Consider the following 27885-nt stretch of genomic DNA (forward strand, 5'->3'; position numbering starts at 1 on the left):
AGGACTAGATAGTACAAAGTCAGCATGGTTTCCTTAAGAGAAAATCTTGCCTGACAAAGCTGGTGAAATTCCATTGAGATTACAAATAGGGTAGACAAAGGGAATGTAGTGAATGCTGTATATTTGGATTTTCAGTAGGCCTTTGACAATGTGCCACACATGAGGCTGCTTACCAAGTTAAGAGCCCGTGGTATTACAGGAAAGTTACTGGCATGGTTAGAGCATTGGCTGATTGGTAGGAAACACCAAGTGGGAATAAAAAGGATCCTTTACTGCTTGGCTGCCAGTGATTAGTGATGTTCTACAGGAGTCAGTGTTGGAAATGAGCAAGAAAGTGGCAAATTGTGGGACTACGTGAGAGTAAGCATTCGGCATGGACTACAGACAGACAGACATACTTTATTGATCCCGAGGGAATTGGGTTTCGTTACAGCCACACCAACCAAGAATAGCGAAGAAATATAGCAACATAAAACTATAAATAATTAAATAATAATAATGATAATAATTCCAAGTGGAAATAAGTCCAGGACCAGCCTATTGGCCCAGGGTGTCTGACACTCCGAGGGAGTTGTAAAGTTTGATGGCCACAGGCAGGAATTACTTCCTATGACGCTCAGTGTTACATTTCGGTGGAATGAGTCTCTGGCTGAATGTACTCTTGTGCCTAACCAGTACATTATGGAGTGGATGGGAGTCACTGTCCAAGATGACATGCAACTTGGACAGCATCCTTTTTTCAGACACCACCGTCAGAGAGTCCAGTTCCACACCCACATCATCACTGGCCTTACGAATGAGTTTGTTGATTCTGTTGGTGTCTGCTACCCTCAGCCTGCTGCCCCAGCACACAACAGCAAACATGACAGCACTGGCCACCACAGTCTCGTAGAACATCCTCAGCATCGTCTGGCAGATGTTAAAGGACCTCAGTCTCCTCAGGAAATAGAGACGACTCTGACCCTTCTTGTGAAGCTGGCTCCACTCTCTCGAACACTCCAGAACTAGACATTGGAGCTTAAAAATCTTGATACAAGAACGACTGAGGCTGAGGCCAAGTCTCCGCGGTAGAGACCGTAACTGATCAGGCCCAAAGCCACATCCGGGCACTAGAAAAGCAAGTTCAAAGCCTGCGTGACTATATTGATGATCTTGAGAAGAGATAGGAGAAAGAATATATGAATCATCAGTCTACATTAAGGTACAGAAGGCAGCCAACCAACGAAGTTTATTGAGGGTTGGCTGCCTAATTTCCTTGATTTGGAAACCAAGGCTGGATGCATTAAAGTGGAAAGAGCTCACCATACGTTGGCTCCAAAACCAGGCCCAGGCCAACGCCCTCGACCTGTCCTCATGTGGTTCCATAATTTCTGTGATAAGCAAAGAGCCGTTATTCGGAAGCACAAGGAACTCGACCAGGTAAAGAAGCGGCTGAGGGAGTCCAAAATTCAGTACTTTATGCTATCCTCAGTGGCGCTGAAAATCACTTACAACAGGACCACCAAGATATTTGATTCTCCTAGCAAAGCTAAAACTTTTGTGGACACGTTGGGCTGAAAAATGTATACAGTATATTGCGTAGCCCTAGTTATGGATGATAACATGCTCGATGTTCACTTTATTTTTCCTTTTCATTACTCGACGGCAAGATATCTTATAGGATGGGTAACGTGTTTATTTTGATTAATACAGTTTCATTATTTGTTTAAATCAGCGGTGCTGCTCCAGCCTGAAGGAGTTTAAACATGATGGTAACAAATCGTTGGATTGATAAATTATGCCGTTTTCATTTTTGACTATGTTAAATGCCATATTGGCAGTGGGGCAGAATATGGGGTGCTAGAAAGTTCAGACATCCCCTTTAAATACGGGGTAAGTCCTCTTGTTCAGCACTGTTGGTGCTTCATTTTTTTTGGTGCTTTTTTAAAAATTTACTTATTGCTGCTCCGCTGATCTTAAGTCGGGTTTCTTCTCCTCTGGAGTCACATGATTGTTAAATAGGGTTATGACCAGTAATATATTAAAATTGTGCACTTGGAACATTAAGGGGAGTCATTCACCAATCAAGAGAAAGAAAATCCTACTAAACCCGAAAAAGGAAAGGGTGGATATAGCCTTATTGCAGGAGACACATTTAAATGATAAAGAACATCTGAAACTGCAACAAAGTGGATTTGAACAAGTCTATTTTTCATCTTTTAATACCGGGGGGGGGGGGGCATTTTAATTAGGAAAAACTTACCTTTTAAGTTATTAGACTGCATTAAGGATAAGTGTGGGAGACCCCTAACCCTAAGGCTTCAATATATAGAGAGGAATATGGTATTGTCAATGTTTACTGCCCTCCAGCTCATCCTCTCAAATTCCTAACAGATGCTTTTTCTAAACTTACAAGCTTTTCAATACAAAATACTGGAGGGGATTTTAATTGTCTCATGGACCCATTAATGGACAGAGTGCCTAGTGGTTCCCCCGTTGCTCTTCTCACAGTTCAAACAAATCATGGGCTTTTGTGGAGAACTAGAACTTGTGGATATCTGGAGGTTGTTACATTCCCTCAGACAAAGACTTCATATTTTTTTCTAATCCACCCAAGTGTTACACCAGAATAGATGTTTTTCTAAACCTAAAACGCTCCTAGATTTAGTTGTATCGTGCACAATTGGAAATAGATAGATAGATAGATACTTTATTCATCCCCATGGGGAAATTCAACTTTTTTCCAATGTCCCATACATCGCTATTGCTGACCATGCAGCAGTATAAGCCCAAAGCCCAAAGATAATTCAGCACTATCTAGACGTTGGAGGCTGAATCGTTTTATTCTAAAAGATAATAAATTTATAGACTACTTCCAAATTCAAAACTTTCCTATCTATTAATTCCAAATCAGCTAGTAGTCCATCGATGCTCTGGGAAACCGCTAAAGCCTATGCAAGGGGATTAATTATCTCCTACTCTGCTAGTAAGAAGCGACAAGCTGCGGAACAACAGCGCCGAGTGGAAGCAAAGCTTGCGGCAGCTGAAAAGGATTATATTAGTAAGCTTCTGCAGCCAAGTTACAGAATATCACTGCCCCACACTGTACACTAAACTCTTTAAAACATAGAAAACCTACAGCACAATACAAGCCCTTCAGCCCACAAAGCTGTGCCGAACATGTCCCTACCTTAGAAATTACTCGGCTTACCTATAGCCCTCTATTTTACTAAGCTCCATGGACCTATCTAAAAGCCTCTTAAAAGACCCTATCGTATCCGCCTCCACCACCGTTACCGGCAGCCCATTGCACGCACTCACCACTCTCTGAGTAAAAAACTTACCCCTAACATCTACTCTGTACCTACTCCCCAGCACCTTAAACCTGTGTCCTTTTGTAGCAACATGCAAAAAAGCCTCTGACTATCCACATGATCAATACCTCTGATCATCTTATGCACCTCTATCAGGTTACCTCTCAACCTCAGTCGCACCAAGGAGAAAAGGCCAAGTTCACTCAACCTAGTCTCATAAGGCATGCTCACCAGTCCTTGTAAATCTCCTCTGAACTGTCTCTATGGCTTCCACAACCTTTCTGTAGTGAGGCGACCAGAACTGAGCACAGTACTCCAAGTGGGGTCTGATCAGGGTCCTATATAGCTGCAACATTACCTCTCAGCTCCTAACATCAATTCCATGATTGATGACGGCCAATACACCATACGCCTTCTTAAGCACAGAGTCAACCTGCGCAGCTGCTTTGAGCGTCCTATAGACTCAGACCCCAAGATCCCTCTGATACTCCATACTGCCAAGAGTCTTGCCATTAATACTTTATTCTGCCATCATATTTGACCAACATGAAACAATTCACAGTTATCTGGGTTGAACTCCATCTGCCACTTCTCAGCCCAGTTTTGCATCCCATTAATGTCCCGCTGTAACCTCTGACAGCCCTCCACACTATCCAAAACACCTTCAACCTTTGTGCCATCAGCAAACTTCCTAACCCTTCCCCTCACTTCCTCATCCAGGTCATTTATAAAGATCACGAAGAATAAGGATCCCAGAACAGATCCCTGAGGCACTCCACTGGTGACCAACTTTCATGCAGAATATGATCCATCTACAACCTTCTGTGGGCAAGCCAGTTCTGGATCCACAAAGCAACGTTCCCTTGGATCCCATGCCTCCTTACTTTCTCAGTAAGCCTTGCATAGGGTACCTTATCAAATGCTTTGCTGAAATCCATATACACTATATCTATTGCTCTTCCTTCCTTTACTTACACAAGCAGCCAGGAGAAAATTGACATTTGCTAAACAATGATTGTTTGAACACAGTGAAAAACCAGGTAGGTAATTGCAAACGCAAGGAAACCTGCAGATGCTGGAAATTCAAACAACACACACAAAATGTTGGTGGAACACAGCAGGTCAGGCAGCATCTATAAGGAGAAGCACTGTCGACGTTTTGGGCCGAGACCCTTCGTCAGAACTAACTGAAGGGAAAGCTACTAAGAGATTTGAACTAGTGGGGGGAGGGTGAAATGCGAAATGATAGGAGAAGACCAGAGGGGGTGGGATGAAGCTAAGAGCTGGAAAGGTGATTGGCAAAAGTGATACAGAGTTGGAGAAGGGAAAGGATCATGGGACGGGAGGCCTCAGGAGAAAGAAAGGGGGAGGGTGGGAAGCACCAGAGGGAGATGGAGAACAGACAGAGTGATGGGCACCTTCTTCCACCATCAACTCTGCTCTCAAACGCATCTCTCCCATTTCCCGCACATCTGCCCTCACCCCATCCGCCCGCCACCCCACTCGGGATAGGGTTCCCCCTTGTCCTCACCTACCACCCCCCAAGCCTCCAGGTCCAACGTATAATTCTCCGTAACTTCCGCCACCTCCAATGGGATCCCACTACCAAGCACATCTTTCCCTCCCCCACCCTTCTGCTTTCCACAGGAATCACTCCCTACGCGACTCCCTTGTCCACTCGTTCCCCCCCCCCCCCCCCATCCCTTCCCACCGATCTCCCTCCTGGCACTTATCCTTGTAAGCGGGACAAGTGCTACACCTGCCTTTACACTTCCTCCCTCACCACCATTCAGGGCCCCAGACAGTCCTTCCAGGTGAGGCAACACTTCACCTGTGAGTCGGTTGGTGTGGTATACTGCGTCCAGTGCTCTCGGTGTGGTCTTTTATATATTGGTGAGACCTGACGCAGACTGGGAGACCGTTTCGCTGAACACCTATGCTCGACCGCCAGAAAAAACAGGATCTCCCAGTGGCCACACATTTTAATTCCACGTCCCATTCCCATTCTGATACGTCTATCCATGGCCTCCTCTACTATCAAGATGAAGCCACATTCAGGTTGGAGGAACAACACCTTATATAATGGCTGGGTAGCCTCCAACCTGATGGCATGAACATTGACTTCTCTAACTTCCATTAATGCCCCTCCTCCCCTTCTTAGACCATCCCTGACATATTTAGTTGTTTTTTTCTCTCTCTCTCTGCCTGCTCTTCATCTCCCTCTGGTGCTTCCCCCCTTCCCCTTTCTTTCTCCCAAGGCCTCCCGTCCCATGATCCTTTCACTTCTCCAACTCTGTATCACTTTCGCCAATCACCTTTCCAGCTCTTAGCTTCATCCCACCCCCTCCGGTCTTCTCCTATCATTTCGCATTTCCCCCTCCCCCCACTACTTTCAAATCTCTTAGTATCTTTCCCTTCAGTTAGTCCTGACGAAGGGTCTCGGCCCGAAACGTCGACAGTGCTTCTCCTTATAGACGCTGCCTGACCTGCTGTGTTCCACCAGCATTTTGTGCAGGTAGGTAATTGGCTTATTTAGCTAGAAAGGAAAATGCCTCTCGGACTATTGCTTCAATTAGGGATGGGACAGAAGCCCTCACTAGCAATTCTAAAATAATTAATGTTGTGTTTAAGATTTTTATTCTAAACTGTATCGATCTGAGTAATGTAATCACAAAGTACACTGCAGATGCCGGGGTCAAACCAACACATACAACAATCTGGAGGAACTCAGCAGGTCGGGCAGTATCCGTGGTAACGAGCAGTCAACGCTTCAGGCCGAGACCCTTCGTCAAGACACTTCAGTCTCAGCCCAAAATGTTGACTGCTCATTTCCACGGATGCTGCCCGACCTGCTGAATTCCTCCAGCTTGTTGTAAGTGAGCAATGTAATGATGGACAATCTAGGATGGAGTCCTTTTTCAGGAATTTAGATCTCCTAGGCATTTTTTCTGAACAAGAGTCCCTCCTCAATGTTCCATTATCAATACATGAGATACAGGAAGCTGTGAAACAGCTCCAAAGTGGGAAGACCCCTGGTCCTGATGGAATCACTAGTGAATTCTATAAAGAGTTCGCAGGGTTATTATCAGAGTCTATGCTAAACATGTTCAATCATGCATTAAATTGTGGTCTCCGCACACCATTATTGAGAGAAGCTAATATCTCCTTAATTCTTAAGGAAGGAAAGAGTCCTGAAGATTGTGCCTCCTACAGGCCTATTTCATTGTTAAATGTGACTTTAAAAACTTAGCGTTGCGATTAGAAACTGTGTTACCTTTTCATCATAAAAGAGGATCAAACGGGTTTTGTAAAAGGTCATAGATCATCTAACAATATCAGAAGATTACTTAATGTGATTCAGGCATTAATCAGCAACAGGCTTGGTGGTTTCCTTAGATGCAGAAAAGGCCTTTGATCGTGTCAAATGGCCATATCTTTTTTTCACTTCAGAATGATTTGGTTTGGGCAATAATTAAGTGGGTGAAGGTTCTTTATAATGACCCTTTGGCTGCGATTCTCACTAATGGTATTAGATCGGATAATTTTAGTATACTGAGGGGCAGCCGGCAGGGCTGCCCTTTATCACCACTACTTTTCACACTGGTGATGGAGCCATTGGCTGAGGCTATTCGGCAAGACCCCAAAATATCTGCTCCAGATTTTGGACTAAAGTCACATGAAATTACATTGTACTGTATGTGGATGATGTTCTAATTTTCTTATCAAACCCTGCTATATCAGTGCACCACCTTATACAATGCATCAATTCATTTAGTGTAAATGAATTTTACATTATGAATGAAGTTTAGTATAAAACTTTACTAAATCAGAGGCTATATTCCTGGGGAATCTGCAGCAGGTACCTGACACTCAGGGTGTTTTCCCCTTTAAATGGTCACAGACAGGTTTTATTTACTTAGACATATTGGTCACACCTACGTTTGATCAATTGTTCAAAGCTAACTTTACACAGTTATTTGACAAAATCAAACAGGATCTTGAGTGATGGAGCACTCTTCCCATTTCTAAGCTTGGCCAAATATCCTTGCTCAAACTGAATGTTCTTCCTCATCTGCTATACCCAAAATGATTCCGGTCATTTTTACACAACAGATACTGAAAAAAATAAATGGCTGGTTTGTTTCTTTCATCTGGAACAAAAAAAGACACTGTATTAAAATGTCTAAGTTACTGCTTCCCAATAGTCTAGGGGGCTTGGATTTTCCAGACAACAAAAAATATCAATTAAGTTCCTTTTTATCTTATGTGGTTGATTGAGTTTGCAGAGACCCCTCCTCAATTTGGCTGTATATTGAAGCTTCACAAGCAAAATGCCCTCTTATTAATTTGCTTTTCCTCAATAAGATGAAACTAGTTAAGTAATATTGTCGCAATCCAATAACAACTAATACAGTCAGAGCTTGGAGGGCGGTGCGACAAATTGAGGGCAATGCAGCGAAAATATTACCCTTCACTCCAATAACCGGCAGTCCAAGTTTTCAGCCTGGCATTAATAGATTCTGAATTTAAACTCTGGATTTCTAAGGGTATTTTCCATCTAGGAGATTTGTTTGATGAAGGAACGATTATGTCTTTTAGTCAAATAGTACAGAAATTTAACATACCCAACAGGGATCTTTTTTGTTTCTTTCAGATAGGAGATTATATACAGAAAAAAATCATTGTTAACTGATTTCTATAGTTCTGACATAGAAAAGAGGGTGTTTTGTTCTAAGGGTGAAATCATTCGCACTTTTTACAGCATCCTGAAGGAATGTTCTTGTGGAGAGGCTGAACAGCTGGGAAAGGTCTGGGAGGAAGAACTGGGAGTAGAAATTACAGCTGAAACATGGGAAGACATCTGTGATAATGCAAGGAAGATTTCAGTTTATAATAGAACTAAAGCATTGCAACTCAAAATTCTGCACAGAGAACATCTGACTCCAGATTGTCTCTTGAAATTTAAGACAGGGGTTTCTCCAATGTGTTCTAAATGTAAAGTACCGTAGATTCCGGATTATAAGCCGCTACTTTTTTCCCACATTTTGAACAGCTTTGAACTCTGCGGCCTTTAATCCAGAGCGGCTAATACATGGTTTTTTTTCATGCCGCCTCGTAAACATTTTGCCTCGTAACAGTAGACCAATAAAATTGATGAGTAGTTCACAGAGGTCCAATGAAATTGTACGATAAATCAAGCGCACTTTCACAATTAAATTATTGTAAATCAGTCATTTGTACTCACCCTCATCAACATGGAAAACACTCGAAGAAAAGCATTGTGCTGCCTTTATGGCAGTTATTTAGTTTATAATATTTTCGCTTAGTAATTCATTTTCTAGTTAAAGTTAGAAGAGTTTTAACTATATTTGTTTTCTGTACTACATCGCGGGATGCTATGACGTCACACCCGGTTTCGCCGCGTCTTGTGGGAAAAATGCCGTTTGCGATAAACGGGAAGGTGGGGGCATTACGCGAGCACATCAGACCCGAGCACATTAGTCGAGCTCATTAGACCCGATCACGTTACGCGAGCACATCAGACCCGAGCACATTAGCCGAGCTCATTAGACCCGATTAGACCCGATCGCGTTACGCGAGCTCATCAGACCCGAGCACATTAGCCGAGCTCATTAGACCCGATTAGACCCGATCGCGTTACGCGAGCTCATTAGACCCGAGCACATTAGCCGAGCTCATTAGACCCGATTAGACCCGATTGCGTTACGCGAGCTCATTAGACCCAAGCACATCAGACCTGAGCACATTAGCCGAGCTCATTAGACCCGATTAGACCCGATCGCGTTACGCGAGCTCATTAGACCCGAGCACATCAGACCCGAGCACATTAGCCGAGCTCATTAGACCCGATTAGACCCGATCGCGTTACGCGAGCTCATTAGACCCGATCGCGTTACGCGAGCTCATTAGACCCGATTAGACCCGAGCACATTAACCGAGCTCATTAGACCCGAGCGAAAACGCTGCTTTTAAGTTAAAGGCGATCAATAACTTTTCCTGGTAGGCTGCAGTATATATATTTTTACCAGTCGCTAGGAGATATTGGAATGTTGTTCGTGCTGTTCAGTAAAAAAGTATATGCAACGTAATTTGTGTTACCGATACGTATGTATATTTAAAAGTAGCCGTATTACAGGAACGGTTCGAAAAAAAGCATTTGCAATATATATTTGTTTGTTACCATATGGATTTAATTAAAAGTTAAAAAATCCTCACGTGTAATATCTTTCTGTGTAAATATCTCATATTACAATGTGGGACACCTGCAGCCGAAAATCCGGTGCGGCCTGTACAAGTAAAAAATTGATTTTATTTCTAAAATTAGAGACAGCGGCTTTTAATCAGGTGCGCTCTGTAGTCCGGAATCTACGGTAAATACTGGAACTTTCACCCAGTTTTTGGACTTGTCCCAAACTTCAGGCACACTGGAGTGATATTTTGGGTGAAATGGAAAAAATTCTGAAGGTGGAGGTTGAACTGGACCCAGTGTCTTTTCTCTTAGGCTTACCCAGCAGTCGTATTATTAATGCGCATCAGAAAAAACTTTAACATCCTGACTTTGTGTTTGTTTACTTTGTTGGATATCCGATCAGGCCCCTGGACTTTTTTGGTTGGCGTAAATTAATCATGGAATTCATTCCTTTGGACTTTTTGACATGTATGGTAACACTCAAAAACATAGTTTTCATAAAACATGGCAACCTTTTCTGCAGTATATAGATATAAACCTGTCTGCTATACTAACAAGGGCTTTTGTATGGGATGTTGAGATGATGTCTATATTTTGATGGAAGTGTTCTGATACCTGATATCTATCTGTGAGGGGAAGAAATGTAAATGTAAGTGTATCTGGAAATTGAAAGTTTTGTTACGCTGAGCAAAAAAAAATTAAATTTGAAAAAAAAACCTGCAGGTAGGGTCGGTGGTGAAGAGGGCAAATGCAATGTTAACATTCATTTCCAGAGTTCTAGAATACAAGAGCAGGGATGTGATGCTGAGGCTTTATAAAGCACTGGTGAGGCCTCACCTTGAGTATTGTGAACAGTTTTGGGCTCCTCATCTAAGAAATGCTGTGCTGGCATTGGAAAGGGTTCAGAGGAGGTTCACAAGGATGATTCCGGGAATGAAAGGGTTATCAAAAGTTTGATAGCTCTGGATCTGTACTTGCAGGAACTTAGAAAGATGAGGGGGGATCTCATTGAAACCTATCGATTGTTGAAAGGCCTAGACAGAGTAGATGTGGAAATTTTTTTAGCTGGAGTGTGGTGAATTTGTGGAATTTCTTACCACAGGCAGCTGGGGAGGCCAGGTCGTTGGGTGTGCTTAATGCAGAGCTTGCTAGGTCCTTGATTGGACACAGCATTAAAGGTTAAGGGAAGAAGGCCAAGGAATGGGCGGAGGGGAAAAAACATCAGCCATGATTGAACGGCAGAGCAGATTCAATAGCCTAATTCTGCTTCTATGCCTTATGGACGACACATTCTTTCTAAGATATGGGGTCCCAAGCTGTTGACAATACCTCAGTGTGGCCTAACAAGTGTCTTATAAAATCTCAGCATTATCTCCTTGAAATATTCGTTTCCCCTTGAAACAAATGCCAACATTGCATTCGCCTTCTTCACCAAGGACTGAACTGTCTTGCACGAGGACTCCAAAGTCCCTCTGCACCTCTGATGTTTTAATTTTCTCCCCATTTAGATAACAGTCTGTACTATCGTTCATTCTACCAAAATGTATAGCCATACATTTCCCAGCACTGAATTCCATCTGCCATGTTTTTGCCCGTTCTTCCAATTTGTCCTACTACAATCACAGTGCTTCCTCAGCAATACCCACCCCTCCAACCTTTCTTCGCATCACCTGCAAACTTTGCATAAAACCATCAATTCCATCATCTAAATGACAACTTGAAAAGTAGCCATCCCAAAAATGACCCGAGGAACACCACTACTCACTGGGAACCAACCAAAAAAATGCCACTTTATTCCTATTCGCTGTCTCCTGCCTGCCAGCCATTTCTCTATCCATGCCAGTATCTTTCCTGTGACACCATAGGATTTTATCTTGTTAAGCAGCCTCATGTGTGGCACCCATCAAATAGCTTCTGAAAATCCAAGTAAATGACATCCACTGCCTCTCCTTTATACACCCTGCTTGTTACTTCCTCAAAGAACTCTAACATATTTGTCAGGAAAGGTTTCCCTTTACAGAAACTATGCTGATTTTGACTTATTTTATCATTAGTCTCCAAGTACTCCAAAACCTAATAATAGATTCTAACACTTCCCTAACCACTGAAGTTAGGCTATAATTTCCTTTATTTTGCCTTCCTCCCTTAAAGACTGGAGTGACATTTGCAATTTTCCAGTGCTCTGGGACCTTGGAAGGCAGAGCATTCTGGAGAAATCATGACCAACGCATCCATTATCTTTTCAGCAACCTCTCTCAGGACTCTAGGATGTAGTCCATCTGGTCCAGGTGACTTATCCACCTTAAAACCATTGAGCTTGCCTAGTGCTTTTTCCTTTGTAATAGCAACAGCGTTCTCTCCTGCTCCAACACTTGTGGACTTCTGCCACACTGCTAGTGTCTTGCAGTAAAGACTAATGCAAAGTATTCATGAATTCATCTACCATTTTTTCTCCCCCATTAGTACCTCACCAGCATCATTTTCCAGTGGTCCACTATCAACAGTCACCCCCATTTTACTCTTTATAGATCTGAAAATTCTTTAGTATCTTGTTTTGTTTGCTCATATTTCATCTTTTCCCTTCTTATTGCCTTTTTGTTGGATTTTAAAATCTACACAATCATCCAATTTCCCACTCACTTTTGCTACATTATTTTATGGAGTCCTTAACTTCCTTTGTCAGCCATGGTTGCCTACCTCCAAGACTACTTCTGCTGTGAGACATATGCATTCTGCTTCTTATGAACTATTAACAGAAATTTCAGCCACCTTTGCTCTGCTGTCATCCCTGCCAGTATCCCCCTCCAATCCACCTGGGCAAGCTCCTCTCTCTCTCATGCCTCTGTAATTCCCTTTTTCAATTGTGATACTGATACATGTGACTCATGCTTCTCCCTTTCAAATTGCAGTATGAATTCAATCCTATTATGATCACTGCCTCCTCAGGCTTCCTTCACGTTAAGCTCCCTGATAAGATCTGGGTTATCACACAACACCCAATTTAAGATAGCCTTTCCCCAAGCAAGCTGAAGCACAAGATGGCCTAAAAAGCCATCCCATAGGCATTTAACAAATTCCCTCTCTTGCGATCTGACACCAACCTGAATTTCCCAATCCCTTTGCACATTGAAGGCACCCATTAAAATTTTGACGTTACCCTTATTACAGGCCTTTTCCAGCTCCTTTACAATCTCAACCCACATCTTGGCTACTATTTGGATGCCTATGTAGGATTCCCATAATGTTTTTTTTACACTTGCAGTTTCTTAACTCCACCCTCAAAGTTTCAACATTCTCTGACCCTAAGTCACCTCTTTCTAAAGATGTAATTCCATCTCTCATCAACAAACCAAGAACAATATGCTAATAAGTCTCACATTTATAGTGGGAAAGTTATTGTAAAGGATTGAAGACAGGATGCATTTGCATTTGGAAAGGCTTTGCATATGGAAAATATCTCACAAATTTGATTCAGCTCTTTAAAGAAGTGACCAAAAGGGATGATGAGGGAAAAGCATTAGACATTGTCAAAAGCCTTGCTTGCTAAGGTCCATGTCAACAAGGCCCTGCATTGGTAGGCTGGTCTGGAAAATTAGAACATTGGGAATGCAGTGTTTGCTATCCAATTGAATACAAAATTGGTAGGGGAATTGGAAGCTTGTGACCATTGGTGTGTCCTGTTGGTTGTTGTGTTACATATATTAATGATTTGAATTAGAATGTAGGTAGTAAGTTTGTGATGACATGATAATTGGTGGTGAGGTGAATCGTAAAAAAAAAGTTGTACCAGTTGTTGGTATCAGTTGTTTTTTTTTCATACTTTTTATAAGATATTAATGGAAGACTAAAATCGTAAGTTCTGCTAATATTTTTAACTTGAATTTTTCAGAATATGGTGTTTTGTCTCCACTTACTGGCAGAAGGTGGTATAACAGTCACATGACAATATTTCACACCTCTTCATTGACTAAGTATTAGCACATTATTACCGGGTCCTATGATTGTGCATCCATTTCTTGGTTTATTCTTATCAAAGTAATTTCTGTTAGCTGTATTATAAAGGTAATAGATTTCATGAAAAGTGCCATCTTGAATCTATGGAACCTCCTTAAATTCTGCTTTGCTTCTCAGCTCCTCAGTTAGTTTCAAATGCTCTGTATCTTTGTTTAAACATTCATGATGAACCAACGTTCCTCACTCATTCCTGAACTAAAAGAACCTAGGGATGGAAAGTAACTCAGATCTGACAGGTTTTGGCACCCAATGTGGGGGCGGTTACTTGAAATTTGAAGAATTCATCAGACAAAGAAAAGGAATTTTTAGCACCTATCCAGGAGGTAAGCACGTCCTCCATTCCTGAATGGTCAGAGAAATTGTTTGATTCTGCCTCAGTACACCATCTGAAGGGAGTTTATGAGTGAGAAGAAAACTTTCTGGTGGATCCACACTAAAAGTTTGAGTTGCAACTCAAACAGGCTACAAAATAAGTCCCGATAAAATTCACAGGCTGAAAGAATAGGCCCTAATGAATTCAGCACAACTAAAAAACATCAGTTTGTAAGCCCTATAAAACTCGGCTACAATTCTGTGTGTTATATTGGGTTATACAGTCTGACTGTGAATTGGTTTATACTGTTTAACTGTGATGTCAAAAAGCTTACAGTACTCATTAAGATTGAACTTAAAACAATGGCCCTAAGTTAAGAAACAAACTACTGCATCTCCATACTCCCCAGTTGTGAGAGAACAGTTAACTGAGATTCTTACAAATAGATTTTTTTTTAGTAGGGCTTACAGCCAGCTGCACCTGAGAATTCATTTGGTCTTATTAAGACCATAAGATTTAGGAGCAGAAGTAGGCCATTCAGCTCATCAAGACTGCTCTGCCATTCAATCATGGGCTGATCCACTTCATCCAGTCATCCCCGCTCCCCTGCTTTCACCCCATACCCATTGATGCCCTGGCCAATCATGAACCTATCTATCTCTGCCTTAAATACATCCAATGACTTGGCCTCCACAGTCGCTCATGGCAACAAATTCCAGATTTACCACCCTCTGACTAAAGTAATTTCTCCACATCTCAGCTCTAAAAGGACGTCCTTCAATTCTGAAGTCATGACCTCTTGTCCTAGCATGTTCTACCATGGGAAATAACTTTGCCATAGCTAATCTGCCAGACCTTTTAACATTTGGAATGTTTCTATGAGATCCCCTCTCATTCTCCTAAACTCCAGGGAATACAGCCCAAGAGCAGCCAGACATTCCTCATACGGTAACCCTCACATTCCTGGAATCATTCTCATGAACCTTCTCAAACCCTCTCCAATGTCAGTATATCCTTTGTAAAATAAGGAGCCCAAAACTGCACACAATACTCCAAATGTGGTCTCATGAGCGCCTTACAGAGTCTCAACATTACATCCCGGCTCTTATATTCTATACCTCTAGAAATAAATGCCAACATTGCATTCGCCTTTTTCATAACCGACTCAACCTGCAGGTTAACCAGTTTAGGGTATCTTGCACAAGGACTCCCAAGTCTCTTTGCATCTCTGCATTTTGAATTCTCTCCCCATCTAAATAATAGTCTGCCTGTTTATTTCTTCCATCAAAGTGCATGACCATACACTTTCCAACACTGTATTTCATTTGCCACTTCTTTGCCCATTCCCCTAAACTAAACAGGCTCTCTGTTTCCTCAACACTACCCGCTTCTCCACCTATCTTTGTATCATCGGCAAACTTTGCCACAAATCCTTTATTACTGTAGTCCAAATCACTGACATACATCGTAAAAAGCAGTGGTCCCAACACCAACCCCTGTGGAACTCCACTGGTAACCGGCAGCCAACCAAAATAGGATCCCTTTATCCCACTCTCTGTTTTCTGCCGACCAGTAATGCTCCACCCAAGCTAGCAACTTCCCTGTAATTCCTATCTTGCTAAGCAGCCTCATGTGCAGCCCCTTGTCAAAGGCCTTCTGAAAATCCAAGTACACCACCACATCTACTGCATCTCCTTTGTCTACCCTGCTTGTAATTTCCTCAAAGAATTGCAGTAGGTTTGTCAGGTAGGATCTTCCTTTCAGGAAACCATGCTGGCTTTGGCCTATCTTGTCATGTGCCTCCAGGTACTCCGTAATCTCATCCCTAACAATCGATTCCAACAACTTCCTAACCACTGATGTCAGGCTAACTGGTCTATAGTTTGCTTTCTGCTGCCTCCCACCCTTCCTAAATAGTGGAGTAACAACTGCAATTTTCCAGTCAGCTGGTACAATGCTAGCAACGATCAATTCTTGAAAGATAACGTCTCCGCAATCTCTCCAGCTACTTCCTTTAGAACCCATCTTAATCCGTAAATCATCGTCATTAGGGTTTATCCTTTCAGCCCATGAATTCAATCCTGATGAAGGGCCTCAGTTTAAAATGTTGACTGTTTCCTTTTTCCATAGATGCTGCCTAGCCTGCTGAGTTCATCAAGCATTTTGTGTATGTTGGTTTGGATTTCCAACATCTGCAAATTTTTCTCGTATTTTGAGATTTTAAGCACTTACTTGAATAAACTATATAAACTTGAACAACACACACAAAATGCTGGTGGAACACAGCAGGCCAGGCAGCATCTATAGGGAGAAGCACTGTCGACATTTCGGGCCGAGACCCTTCGTCAGGACCCTTCACCAGCATTTTGTGTGTGTTGTTTGAATTTCCAGTATCTGCAGATTTCCTCGTGTTTGCTATATAAACTTGATGTGATTAATGAAACAATACAAAGTAAGATTAATAAAATACAGCTGCTGCAAGTGAAAAAGGATCTTTCCCGGAGTATATGACAAATAAACTCTTCTCAAATTTCAAGCTGAAAACAGGCATCGATTATAACCAATGTTTCAATGACAAACTCTGCCACCTTGTTCAAGGATGATGCCTGGGTAAGTCTAGTCCAGCAGTATATATACCCTCTTAGTCAGTCCCTCCTGATTGATTACTCCTCATCTCATCAAGTTTTTGCTTTCCCACCTTGTTTACAGTCAAATTCCAGTTCTTACTTAGAATGAGACCTTTGTCTTTGTTAGGGGAAAAGAATTTTAACAAAAACGAAGATCTCACTCTAAAGTAAGAACTGGTATTCGATTGTAAACAAGGTGGGAGAGCGGAAACCTGATTGGATGAGCACCAACCAATCAGATGGGATGGACTATGGTCTTATGCATTGAAAAACATGTAAATATTCCAAGCTAGAACAACCACAAGGTCAAGAATTTAACTGTGAAAGTGCCGAACTACATTAAAAGTGCTAAGTTACAAAAATAGATGAATTAGATTAAACCAGCACAGCAAGTAGATAATTTAACTAATCCATTGGGGGAGAACCAAGAAATGTGTAACACGCTGAATGTAGAGTGTGATAAGAACATTAAAAAGAATGTATCCCTATCAGGTTACATGTCCTTAGCTGTAGCGAGTTACAAAACAGTCTGACACAAATTCACACTGCGCATCGACAACACACAGTTAAGTGATGTCAATATGTTGGAACACCGCCAACACTGAATACAGGTTTCCCCCATTATCCGAAGGTAGAGTGTTCCTATGAAATAGTTCGTAAGCCAGAATGTCGTAAAGTGAAGAAGCTGTGATGAGCAAACCAAGCTGAGATGGGTGCCAGAGTTGACCCCCCTGTAAACTATGCTGCTAATGAGACAGAAGAGGGGGGAGGCACCCAGCGCAGATGTGGGAGAGAGAGACACATACAAAGATTTAAAGTTATGGCTCCATGGCTGATTATTTACTTTTGCTCCAAGGACACTTTCTTTGCCTACTTGTAAGATTCTTGCTGAGACAGCAAGGTGGGACCAGGTGATGGATGGCCGGTGCCCTGCAAGTGATGATAAAAAGCAGGTCTGCTGAGACACCACAGGACACTGAAGGAGCGTTATGCACCCACGAGAAGGTGGGGGTTTGGAGGATCGATTCGGGGGAATCGATCAGAGGCTCACAGTGTGTGAAGGTGCGACCGGTGGGGGCTTGATTGTGTGTCCACCCTTGCCTGGGTGACAGGCTTACACTGAAGAACAGTCGTGCCTGGTACGGGGTCACAGTCGGTGACCATAACAGGACAGGAAGACAACGATGGCAACTGCATCACCTCTCGCTCTCTCTCTCTCTCCCTCCAATGGTACACCAGCAACTACCTCGACCTAAACTAAACTGAACTGAACTCTGCATCATCGTAAGACTATTCATTTACCCCTAGACTTTGAAAGAGCTTGGTTTTGATTCCTATTTCCACACTTCTGTATATACCATTGCTAACCTGTTTTATATTTATTTGCATTTTTATAGTACTGTATTACTTAGTTTACTAATAAACACTATTAGTTACAGTAATACCAGACTCCAACGTGTATTCCATTTCTGCTGGTTCGGTAACGTGGTCACGAGGTACGTGACAAAGCAATTACCATTTATTTATATGGGAAAAATTTGTGAGCATTCGCAGACCCAAAAAAATAACCTACCAAATCATGCCAAATAACACATAAAACCTAAAATAAGTAATACGTAGTAAAAGCAAGAATGATATGATAAATACACAACCTATATAAAGTAGAAATTCTTTTCTACAATTATTGCAGCACTGTCCACCGTAGCGAAAATCGCATGCAAGTGCTCTCAACAGAAGCACTCTTTCCAGTAACCTTTAAGCTATGAAGCTGCCAAATCATACCAAACAACACATAAAAATACACAGCCTATATAAAGTAGAAATAAGTTATGCACTGGAATAATTTATTCCAGTAGTTTCACTTACTGGAATCGGAAAGACAGCGAGCACACTGATGATGGTGTGTTAGGCTGAGTTGTCGGAGGTTGGGGTGATGGGAGACTGGGGTGTCATCTCATCGTCATCTGTTTCCATCAGGGCAGGAAGGTCACCTTCTTCTATGTCTGCCTGCCTCGATGTCGAAGGTTGAAGTTCGTTGTCTGCTGTGGCTGACGTGGAATGCTTGAAAAATGACAGTATGCTTGACTGCTTAGCTTCATGCATTTTTCTATCATACAGTTTTCTGTAAGTACTCAAACCATCCTGCAAATATGCCCTTTCAAAATTAATGTCATACTTTTCTTCAATCTTTGCAGCGTTGTCAATCACAATGAAAATTTCACACAATTGCTTCACGTTCAGTTCCTGGATGACTTCACTTTCAGGTCATTCGCTAATGCATTCGGTTTCGATTTTTATCCTTTCCTCTTGCAATTGCATCAGTTCTTCATCTGTCAGTTCTTGGTCACGGGATGCCAAAACGTCTTCTTCAACACCACCTTCGCCAACTTCCAAAAACCCAGCCTCCTTAGCCAAACTCACTATGTCCTTACTTCATTCACCACGATCAGAATACTTAATTATGTCTAGTTTTACGCAAAGTGTAACACCCTTATGAGCTCTTTTAGGCTTTTCCAATACCTTAGAACTCATCTTGCTAACAGATGCACAAAATAAATCGACATAAAGCTCACAGGCACACGTTTTAAGCAATGCCGGTTAGAATGCAGTTCCGGGGGAGGAGCTTGGCTGCTTGAGGCGTTTCTTCATAACAGTGAAAACACCTTCTGTTAGCAAAAACAGGTTAACTAATGTAGGTCTTTCGTAACAGCGAGGTGTCATAAAGTGAACGTTTGAAAAATGGGTGATACCTGTAGTCCCCAGAAACAGCAACAGCTTGGAATTCCAAGGAATTGCAAAATGAATATAACACTGACCTCTGGTGGCTTATAAGTCCTGAGATAATTGGTACAACAGCAATGTTGCAACTTGCCCCAATAAAAACTACTGGAGTGAAGACATACAAAAACAAAAATGGAAATTATGCAAAGAGATAGCAGGTTTAACATCAACTACCAGAACCAAGAAAAATTGGCAATTGCACCATTTGTTCAATATCCTATAAAAAGCTTAAAAACTTCAACTGAACTTCAATGATTAAAAACATTTTCAAATTGAATCCATGATGTCATTCAAATTTTAACTACCATGTTGTCTTCACAAAAAATAAGACAGTTGACACCTCAAGTTGAAGGTGGTATAGGAGATGATCAACAGAATTTACCAGATAATTAGTACACAATTAAGAAATGATCAGAACGACAATCCCCAACAGATTGGAAGAAAGTGATTGATTGCAAACAAAAGGTTTCAGTTGATGTTTCTGGATATGAAGACCGCTATTGGACAGATTGGATCAGTTACTCAAGAACTCAAGAGATCAACTGAAGATAATATGGAAGAATCCACAGATGATCCTTCCAAGTTGACTTTCATGCATCATTTGAAACCAGATGTTACCAAAATGGCGAAGCTAACAAAAGCAAATTGGAGTGAAACTGCCATTTACTACCAGTGATCTGATGCAAACTGCCAAGCAAGTGGAGCAAGACATTGAAATCTGAATAAGGCAGGTAGAAACAATCCCAGCAAGAAAAGCTACTACCATACATACAGCCAAAACTCTGATTAAGGACTATATTCCTAGATGGGGATTCCCTTGCCACATTGACTCTAACCAAGGAATACATGTATGTTGAGAATTATGTCAACTGATGATTACTGACTGAATGGTATTTTCATTGTCCACATTATCCAGAGTCATCAGGCAAGTTGAAAGAATGAATGGCATTATCAAACAATGGCTAAGTATTCGAGGAAGGTGCACCATGACTTACAGCTCTTCCAGTGGTTTTATGCAGCATTAGATCACCCCCAAACAAGAAGACAAACCTGAGTCCGTCTGAAGTGGTAGCAAGGCGACCTATGTCACCGCTGTGAGCTCTCAATCTCAGAGTGGCTGATATTCAGTTGCAAGAAAAAGTTCCTGAACCCTTTGCAATTACCTGGTTTTCTGCACTAATTACTCATAAAATGTGATCTGATCTTCATCTAAGTCTCAATAATAGAAAAACACAATCTGCCTAAACTAATAGCAAACAAACAATTATACTTCTTTTCGTCAATACTGAGTACACCACTTAAACAATCACAGTCTGGGTTCAAAAAAGTATGTCAACCTCTGGGGTTTTGTAGAGGGTCAACCCTCTAAAAAAAAGTTATTTGGAGTCAGGTGTACCAATCAATGAGATGAGATTGGAGGTGTGGGTTGCAGAGGTGCCTGGCCCTATTACAAAAAAGGCACACAGAGTCAGGTTACTGACAGACTCGGCTCTTCTCAATAAAGATGATTTATTCATGTGTACCATGCTTTAATTCAATCAACTTTCAAAGGTCCTTCGAAGAACTGTAAAGATGCATGAAGCCGGAAAAGGTTACAAAAATACTTCTAAAGACCTGCGTGTTCATCAGCCCACAGTAGGAGAAATTGTCTACAAATGGAGGAAATTCAGTACTGTTGCTGCTCTCCTTGGGAGTGGGTGTCCTGCAAAGGTCACACCAAGAGCACAATGTGCAATTCTGAAGGAGTTAAAAAAGAACCCAAGGGTAACAGCAAAAGACCTGCAGAAATCTCTAGAACTTGCTGAAGTCTCTGTTCATGTGTCCACTATAAGAAAAACACTGAACAAGAATGGTGTTCATGGAAGTACAACTCGAAGGAAACTGCTGCTCTCAAAAAACAAAAATTGCTGCACCTCTCAAGTTTGCAAAAGACTATCAGGATGCTCCACAACACTCCTGGGACAATATTCTGTGGACAAATGGGATAAAAGTTGAACTTTTTGGCAGAAATGCACACCGCTATGTTTGGAGGAAGGAGCATTATGGTTTAAGGCTGCCTTGCTGCCTCAGGGTCTGGAACGCTTGTAATCACTGAGAGAACAATGAATTCAAAATTGACATTTTATAGGAGAATGTCATAGATGATGCAATAATGATTTGAAACACAAGAATAAATTAACAATAGAATGAAAAAGAAGAACATTCATGTTTCAGAACCCAATTGAGATGATGTGGCATGGACTGAAGAGAGCTGCTCATGCAAGGTATCCCAAAAATATTGATGAACTGAAATAGATTTATTTGCAGGAATGGTCTAAAATTTCTTCTCGTTCTTGTGTAAGTCTGATCAGCAACTGCAGGAAACATTTGATGGAGGTTTTTGCTGCTAAAGTAGGTATTACCAGCTATTAAATACAAGGGTTCCACATACTTTTTCTAGCCTGGACAGTGAATGATTAAACAATGTGTTCAATAAAGGCATAAGTATAATTGTTTCTATGTTATTTTGTTTGTCTAATATTGTGACTGAGATGAAGAACAGACCACATTTTGAGTAATTAATGCAAAAAACTAGGTAATTGCAAAGGGTTCACAAACTTTTTCTTGCACCTGTACACATTATGGCTGACAGCTTAACTGATTATTGTGTGAAACTAACCCAAGTGTCCGCTGCTTGGAGTAGTCCATCGGAAGGAGGACACACCTTGATTCCTGGCAAGTGGGTTCTTGACAAGAAACCGCTGAAGGAACCACAAGAATGATTCCGGGAATGAAAGGGTTAGCATACAAGGATGGCTTTGGGTCTGTACTCACTGGAATTTAGAAGAATGAGGATAGGATCTCATCGAAACCTTTCAAATGTTGAAAGGCCTAGGCAGAGTAGACGTGAAAAAGATATTTCCTATGATGGGGGAGTCCAGCACACGAGGGCACAGCCTCAGGATAGAGGGGCATCCATTTAAAACAGAGGTTCAGTGAAATTTCTTTAGCCAGAGGGTGGTGAATTTGTGGAATTTATTAGCACAGGCAGCTGTGGAGACCAGGTTGCTGAGTGTATTTCAGGCAGAGCTTGATCGGTTCTTGAATGGACACTGCATCAAAGGTGATGGGGAGAAGGCTGTGGAGGTGGGCTGAGGAGGGGAAAAAAGCATCAGCCATGACAATGGTGGAGCAGACTCAATAGGCCAAATAACCTAATTCTGATCCTATGTCTTATAGATGATCCACTGGGAGCTTGGTAGGAAGGTCCTTACCAAGCACTGTTAATTACCCATTCAGCAGTCAAAATAGAAGGTAAAATTAAGTGGATACATGTCAGCCACTGCAAGTGAGCTAAAGTAATTCCAGAATGCTGTGGAAAGACTTCTGGACATTATAGATCTTATTTTGACTATATGTTTTTACTATATGTTTATCTATTTGTTTTTACTATATGTTTACCTATTTCCCTTACTGATGATGTGCTAATTAAGTAATAAATGTGAATACAATCACCATGTTTTGAGAAGCAACGTATCTGACCCTATCCATATTATAGCCCAGATATAATCATCTCAGTTCATAGCAAAGCTACCCAATCTTCTGTATTTGCTATCATTTCTTCACTTAGCAATTAAAGAGGAAACATATGCAGTTTTAGGTAAGGAACGTTGTACCTGTATACCCGACAACTCCAAATACATAATTACTCAAGATTAAAAGTCACAATATTTATTTAATATTCATTATCATAATCTACATTTTTGACTTCGTTTAAAAGCAATTATTACTAGCATAGTCCAAACTCCTATATAAGTATTCCTAATGTATCTAATCATGACATGCTACTATAGATACTTCTAAGAACATGTATACTCTTTAATATTATACAACTGAAGTAGTATTTGATTACGCTGTAAAGTAGGTACTTCAAATTTTTTCACCTCTACGTTTTCAGATGTGGTGAACCTAATAATGTATCTTATACAATTGGAAGGGTGGGGGAGATGACCTGTTGGAATCAGTTGGTTTTGTTAATACTTTTTATAAGATTTTAGTTGAATCTTGTAAGAGTTTAGCAAGACTAAACTCGTAGTTTTTGCTAACGTTTTCACAATACATAGCGTTTTGTCTGCATTTACTGGCAGAAGGTAGCTATAGCAGTTAACTTTTCATTTTTCATTAGCTGAGTGTTACCACATTACCCTCGTGCTATGATTGTGCAACCACTGACTGGTTTGTTCTTATCAAGGGAATTTCTGTTATCACAACTATAAAGGTGTATCAAGAGCACCATATTGAATTTAATGAATCTCTTTAGACAATAAACACTATTTTTTGAGACTTGCTTGGGATATCATGCTAGATTACAATGAGTGACAGCAGTTCCCACACACTGCACTCCCAGCAGATCAAATCTATCTGGCAAAAATAAACCGGAGTTGTCACATAGACATTCGGGATGTGTGTTCAGATAGTATAAATACAAACACAGCTTCAGGAATAGATGATTATAAAAATAATCACATAGGACAGCTAGTTAAAAAGAGATAAAGGGGTGAACAGAAAATAGCTGAGTTTGTTATTAAACTCCCTATAACCAGTCTTGCAACTGGTGACTCAAGGATATGAAATCTTGTTTGCTTTGTGCACACTTTGAATTCCAGACTGTAAAAAGGAAAACACAATTTTAAAGTTTTAATTTTTAAATTTTCTGGTAATTAAATATCTTGTAAAAATCTAAAATGAGAAATTTAATAAAAACTACCGCATTTACTTAAAAAAAGGTTAAATAACAAATGGCATTATTTGAAACCTGTCCAGAGACTCTGTAGTTTCAATTTCGAATAGCCATTTTGCGATTATACAAAATGCTGTTTCATGTATTAGCAAAATGAATTAAATCCATCATAAGAACACAAGTTTCCTATAAACAATATACTGTTTAAATAACACAACTCTGTTTAAAAGGGTAATGAAATATTCAATGAATTAAAACTGAAGGACAGAGACCAGCAGCATGGGTCTAGCTATTCACAGGCTACGAGCATTCCAAGTGATAGAAAATGTTCGGCAACTTTTTGTTTTGGTAAATTGGTAATGTGACAAAGTTTAAATCAAGTATAATATATTAGTTTCTAACATCCAAAAGAAAACATGTCCTCACCATACATTGTAACACTGAAATAAACTGTCAGGATACTCAGGCTGAAAAGGATGCTGACTCTCCACAGATCCGAACCACCAGGCATCATCTATAATACTGCGAAATCTGTCCCCTGGTAAATCAGGAACAGAAAAACTTTAAATATCTCTTAGAAAGAAGTGCATTAATAGTAATTACAACCTAACCTCCATGGGAATTTTTATTAATTCATTTTTCCATTGTTATAGGTTAACCACTGGGAGAACAAAATCAGGCAAGCAGCCAAAATTGAAGAATCAAAGATATCCTGGAATATTATGATAGAAAAAGTTACAAATTAGAAAATGTGGTGAGAACAGGAGTAAGGCCATGAAGGTGGTTGAAAATAAAAGTGAAACTTTAGAAAGTGAGATTTTGCTTAACAAAAAGCCACTGAAAGTCAACCATCACAAATGTGGTGAATGAACTGGTCTGCTCCCTGCCACGGCGAAAATGTCCGGTACTAGAGAAAGGGATTAGTAGAGATTGGTACATAATGGGCCAAAGGACCTGTTTCTGCGCTACATCATATTATGGTTCTCTTACTATACCAAATAATGTGTCACAAAGTTAAAAATTAACTTGTGTGTTGCGTGTGCACAACCAAATGTGCTGACATAGGGTAAATCTTCATCTATCTGATAGGTCATTATCTCTTCAAAAAATGCTATAATTTTCCTGTCACCTTTGCTTAAAAATCCATACTGACTGAACTTCAAGATGATTTATACCATCCTTCAACATTTTTCTCCAAACTATGCGCTCACTAGCTGCTACACTATCTGGCTTCTAATATTTCAGTGTATGAATTTCCCCTTAAAAATAGATCCATGAGAAATGATAAACAAAATAAATTCCATGCAGTTCCTTTCATCGCTATACTCTGTTCACTTTTGTGAGGGCAAACTCAAAGAATTCATTTAGAATCTAAGTCATGTCCTCTACTTACACATTTACATTAAACCTATCTCTAGACAGCCTTACACTTTCATTTACAATCTCTCACCCTTTATAAATTTTTTTTTCACAAAATAACTTCTGAGTTTTTTCAATTTAGACATCAATTTGTCTTCACCACTTCCTCTTAACCATCATCACGTGCAATTTCTATACCCCACTAGACTTTGAAGAACTGGAACAATTGTGCCTGTCAGAAGATTCCTTTTGCTATTTTTTAATGTTTTACCGGAAGGTACCAGTTTCTTCCAAAAGTTATGAGTTTTAATTAAACAGAGATCCCACAAATATTCCAGGGTATACACGTATCATTTCAGCTAGGGTAAGCATTTAATTGCTTAGTGTAACTAACTACAGCAGATTGACTTTATTGAGATAAAAGAGTTTATTATTAAAGCTGATCTTACAGGTGTATGAATTTAGTGTCTTTCTTAACAGGGTAGGCTTATTCAGAAAGTCAGAAGGCATGGAATCCAGGGAAGTTTGGCCAGGTAGATTCAAAATTGGCTTACCTGCAGAAAGCAAAGGGTCGTGGTGGAGGGAGTACATTCAGATTGGAGGGCTGTGACTAGTGGCTAAGGATCAGTTCTGGGACCCGTACTTTTCGTGATTTTTATTAACAACCTGAATGTGGGGGTAGAAGGGTGGGTTGGGAAGTTTGCAGACGACACAAAGGTTGGTGGTGTTGTGGATAGTGTGGAGGATTGTCGAAGATTGCAGAGAGGCATTGATAGGATGCAGAAGTGGGCTGAGAAGTGGCCGATGAGTTCAACCTGGAGAAGTGTGAGGTGGTACACTTTGGAAGGACAAACTCCAAAGCAAAGTACAAAGTAAATGGCAGGATACTTGGGAGTGTGGAGGAGCAGAGGGATCTGGGGATACATGTCCACAGATCCCTGAAAGTTGCCTCACAGGTAGATAGGGTAGTTATGAAAGCTTATGGGGTGTTAGCTTTCATAAATGGAGGGATAGAGTTAAATGATGCAGCTCTATAAAACTCTGGCTAGGCCACACTTGGAGTACTGTGTCCAGTTCTGATCGCCTCACTAGAGGAAGGATGTAGAAGCATTGGAAAGGGTACAGAGGAGATTTACCAGGATGCTGCTCTCTAGAAAGTTGGAGAGTATACATTATGATCAGAGATTAAGGGAGCTTGGGCTTTACTCTTTGGAGAGAAGGAGGATGAGAGGAGACATGATAGAGGTATACAAGATATTAAAAGGAATAGATAGAGTGGACAGCCAGCACCTCTTCCCCAGGGCACCACTGCTCAATACAAGAGGACATGGCTTTAAGGTAAGGGGTGGGAATTTCAAGGGGGTATTACAGGAAGGTTTGTTACTCAGAGTGGTTTGTGCATGGAATGCACTGCATGAGTCTGTGGTGGAGGCAGATACACCAGTGAAATTTAAGAGACTACTAGACAGGTATATGGAGGAATTTAAGGTGGGGGATATATGGGAGGCAGGGTTTAAGGGTCAGTACAACATTGTGGGCCGAAGGGCCTGTACTGTGCTGTACTATTCTATGTTCTATGTTAACATAAGAGAGACTGAGAGGTCATGGGTAGTGGTAGAAGATATATTACAAGTGTGTAGAGTAGGTATTTCCTGGAATGCATGTACAAAACAAATTTAGTATCTGCAGATTTGCCTTAAAGTTTTTGAATCAACAGACCAAACCTGGTCATCTCCTTCCATCAGTCCACTCCTCCACCTTCCCCTCAGAACTGAATGAAATTGGCATCCTGCCAAAATCAAAGAACCTCAGCATTTCAGTTAATACGACCAAATTCTAGGGTGCTCACCCCATTTCTTCTGGGAGTTTGAATTTATAATTATTCCTACCCACAGCTGAATGGAGACCCTACAATTATTCATAATGGTACATGAAAACCATTCAGTTAAGCAAATATTTCATTGACTAGTGTAACAATAATGTTTGACATTTTTTGTGGAGGTAACATTGAAGATGAGTTAATATGAGTTATGAATTTGCAATTTACCGTCTTCATTTGGAAATTGGCAGTTTGGGATTCGACATGCACCAAAAACATATCATTTGACAATTAAAATTTGCAGCTTTGAGGCGTGTAACCCTAGTCTGTTCTTTCCCATGACATAAAAAGCACTATTAATTAAAAGTGTCATCATTCTTATTTTCAACAATAACAAAATTAGCATCTTTAAGATTCACGATTATTTAACTACTCTGATGCCTAAGAATGGGCTCAATACCCACTTGCTATATTGGTTAAGTGGTATTTTGTTAAAGACACATTGCTTCTGGCCAACACTGGACAAAAGAAAGACACGGTTTTAATTGTATCCCAAAATGATAACATACATATTCAACTGAGGAAAAACTCAACTCACCAACTTTCCAGTTTCTCTTTTTAGCTTCATTATAAAATTGCCGCAACACTAAAAAGTCAATGACATCTGGCATATCATGGTATCTGAAAAAAAATGACACATAGTTAAAAGTTCATAGCAGCACATTTTGCACTTATTTTATAAAAGAAC

General features: G+C 40.7%; 1 protein-coding gene across 8 annotated transcripts in view; it reads right to left on the minus strand.

The window, feature by feature from the left end:
• Window positions 1–27885, minus strand: part of brwd3 (bromodomain and WD repeat domain containing 3) — a 340825-nt gene that overhangs the window by 160203 nt on the left and 152737 nt on the right. For all 8 annotated transcript variants that reach the window (XM_073058687.1, XM_073058689.1, XM_073058692.1 and 5 more), the window contains 2 exons: window positions 27736–27818; window positions 24386–24497 (listed from right to left, as the gene is read on the minus strand). In XM_073058687.1, coding sequence (XP_072914788.1) covers window positions 24386–24497; window positions 27736–27818 — 195 coding nt within the window. The remainder of the gene's footprint in view (window positions 1–24385; window positions 24498–27735; window positions 27819–27885) is intronic.

The sequence above is a fragment of the Hemitrygon akajei genome, chromosome 10 (assembly GCF_048418815.1).
Source record: "Hemitrygon akajei chromosome 10, sHemAka1.3, whole genome shotgun sequence".
In the NCBI taxonomy this organism is placed as follows: Eukaryota; Metazoa; Chordata; class Chondrichthyes; order Myliobatiformes; family Dasyatidae; genus Hemitrygon; species Hemitrygon akajei.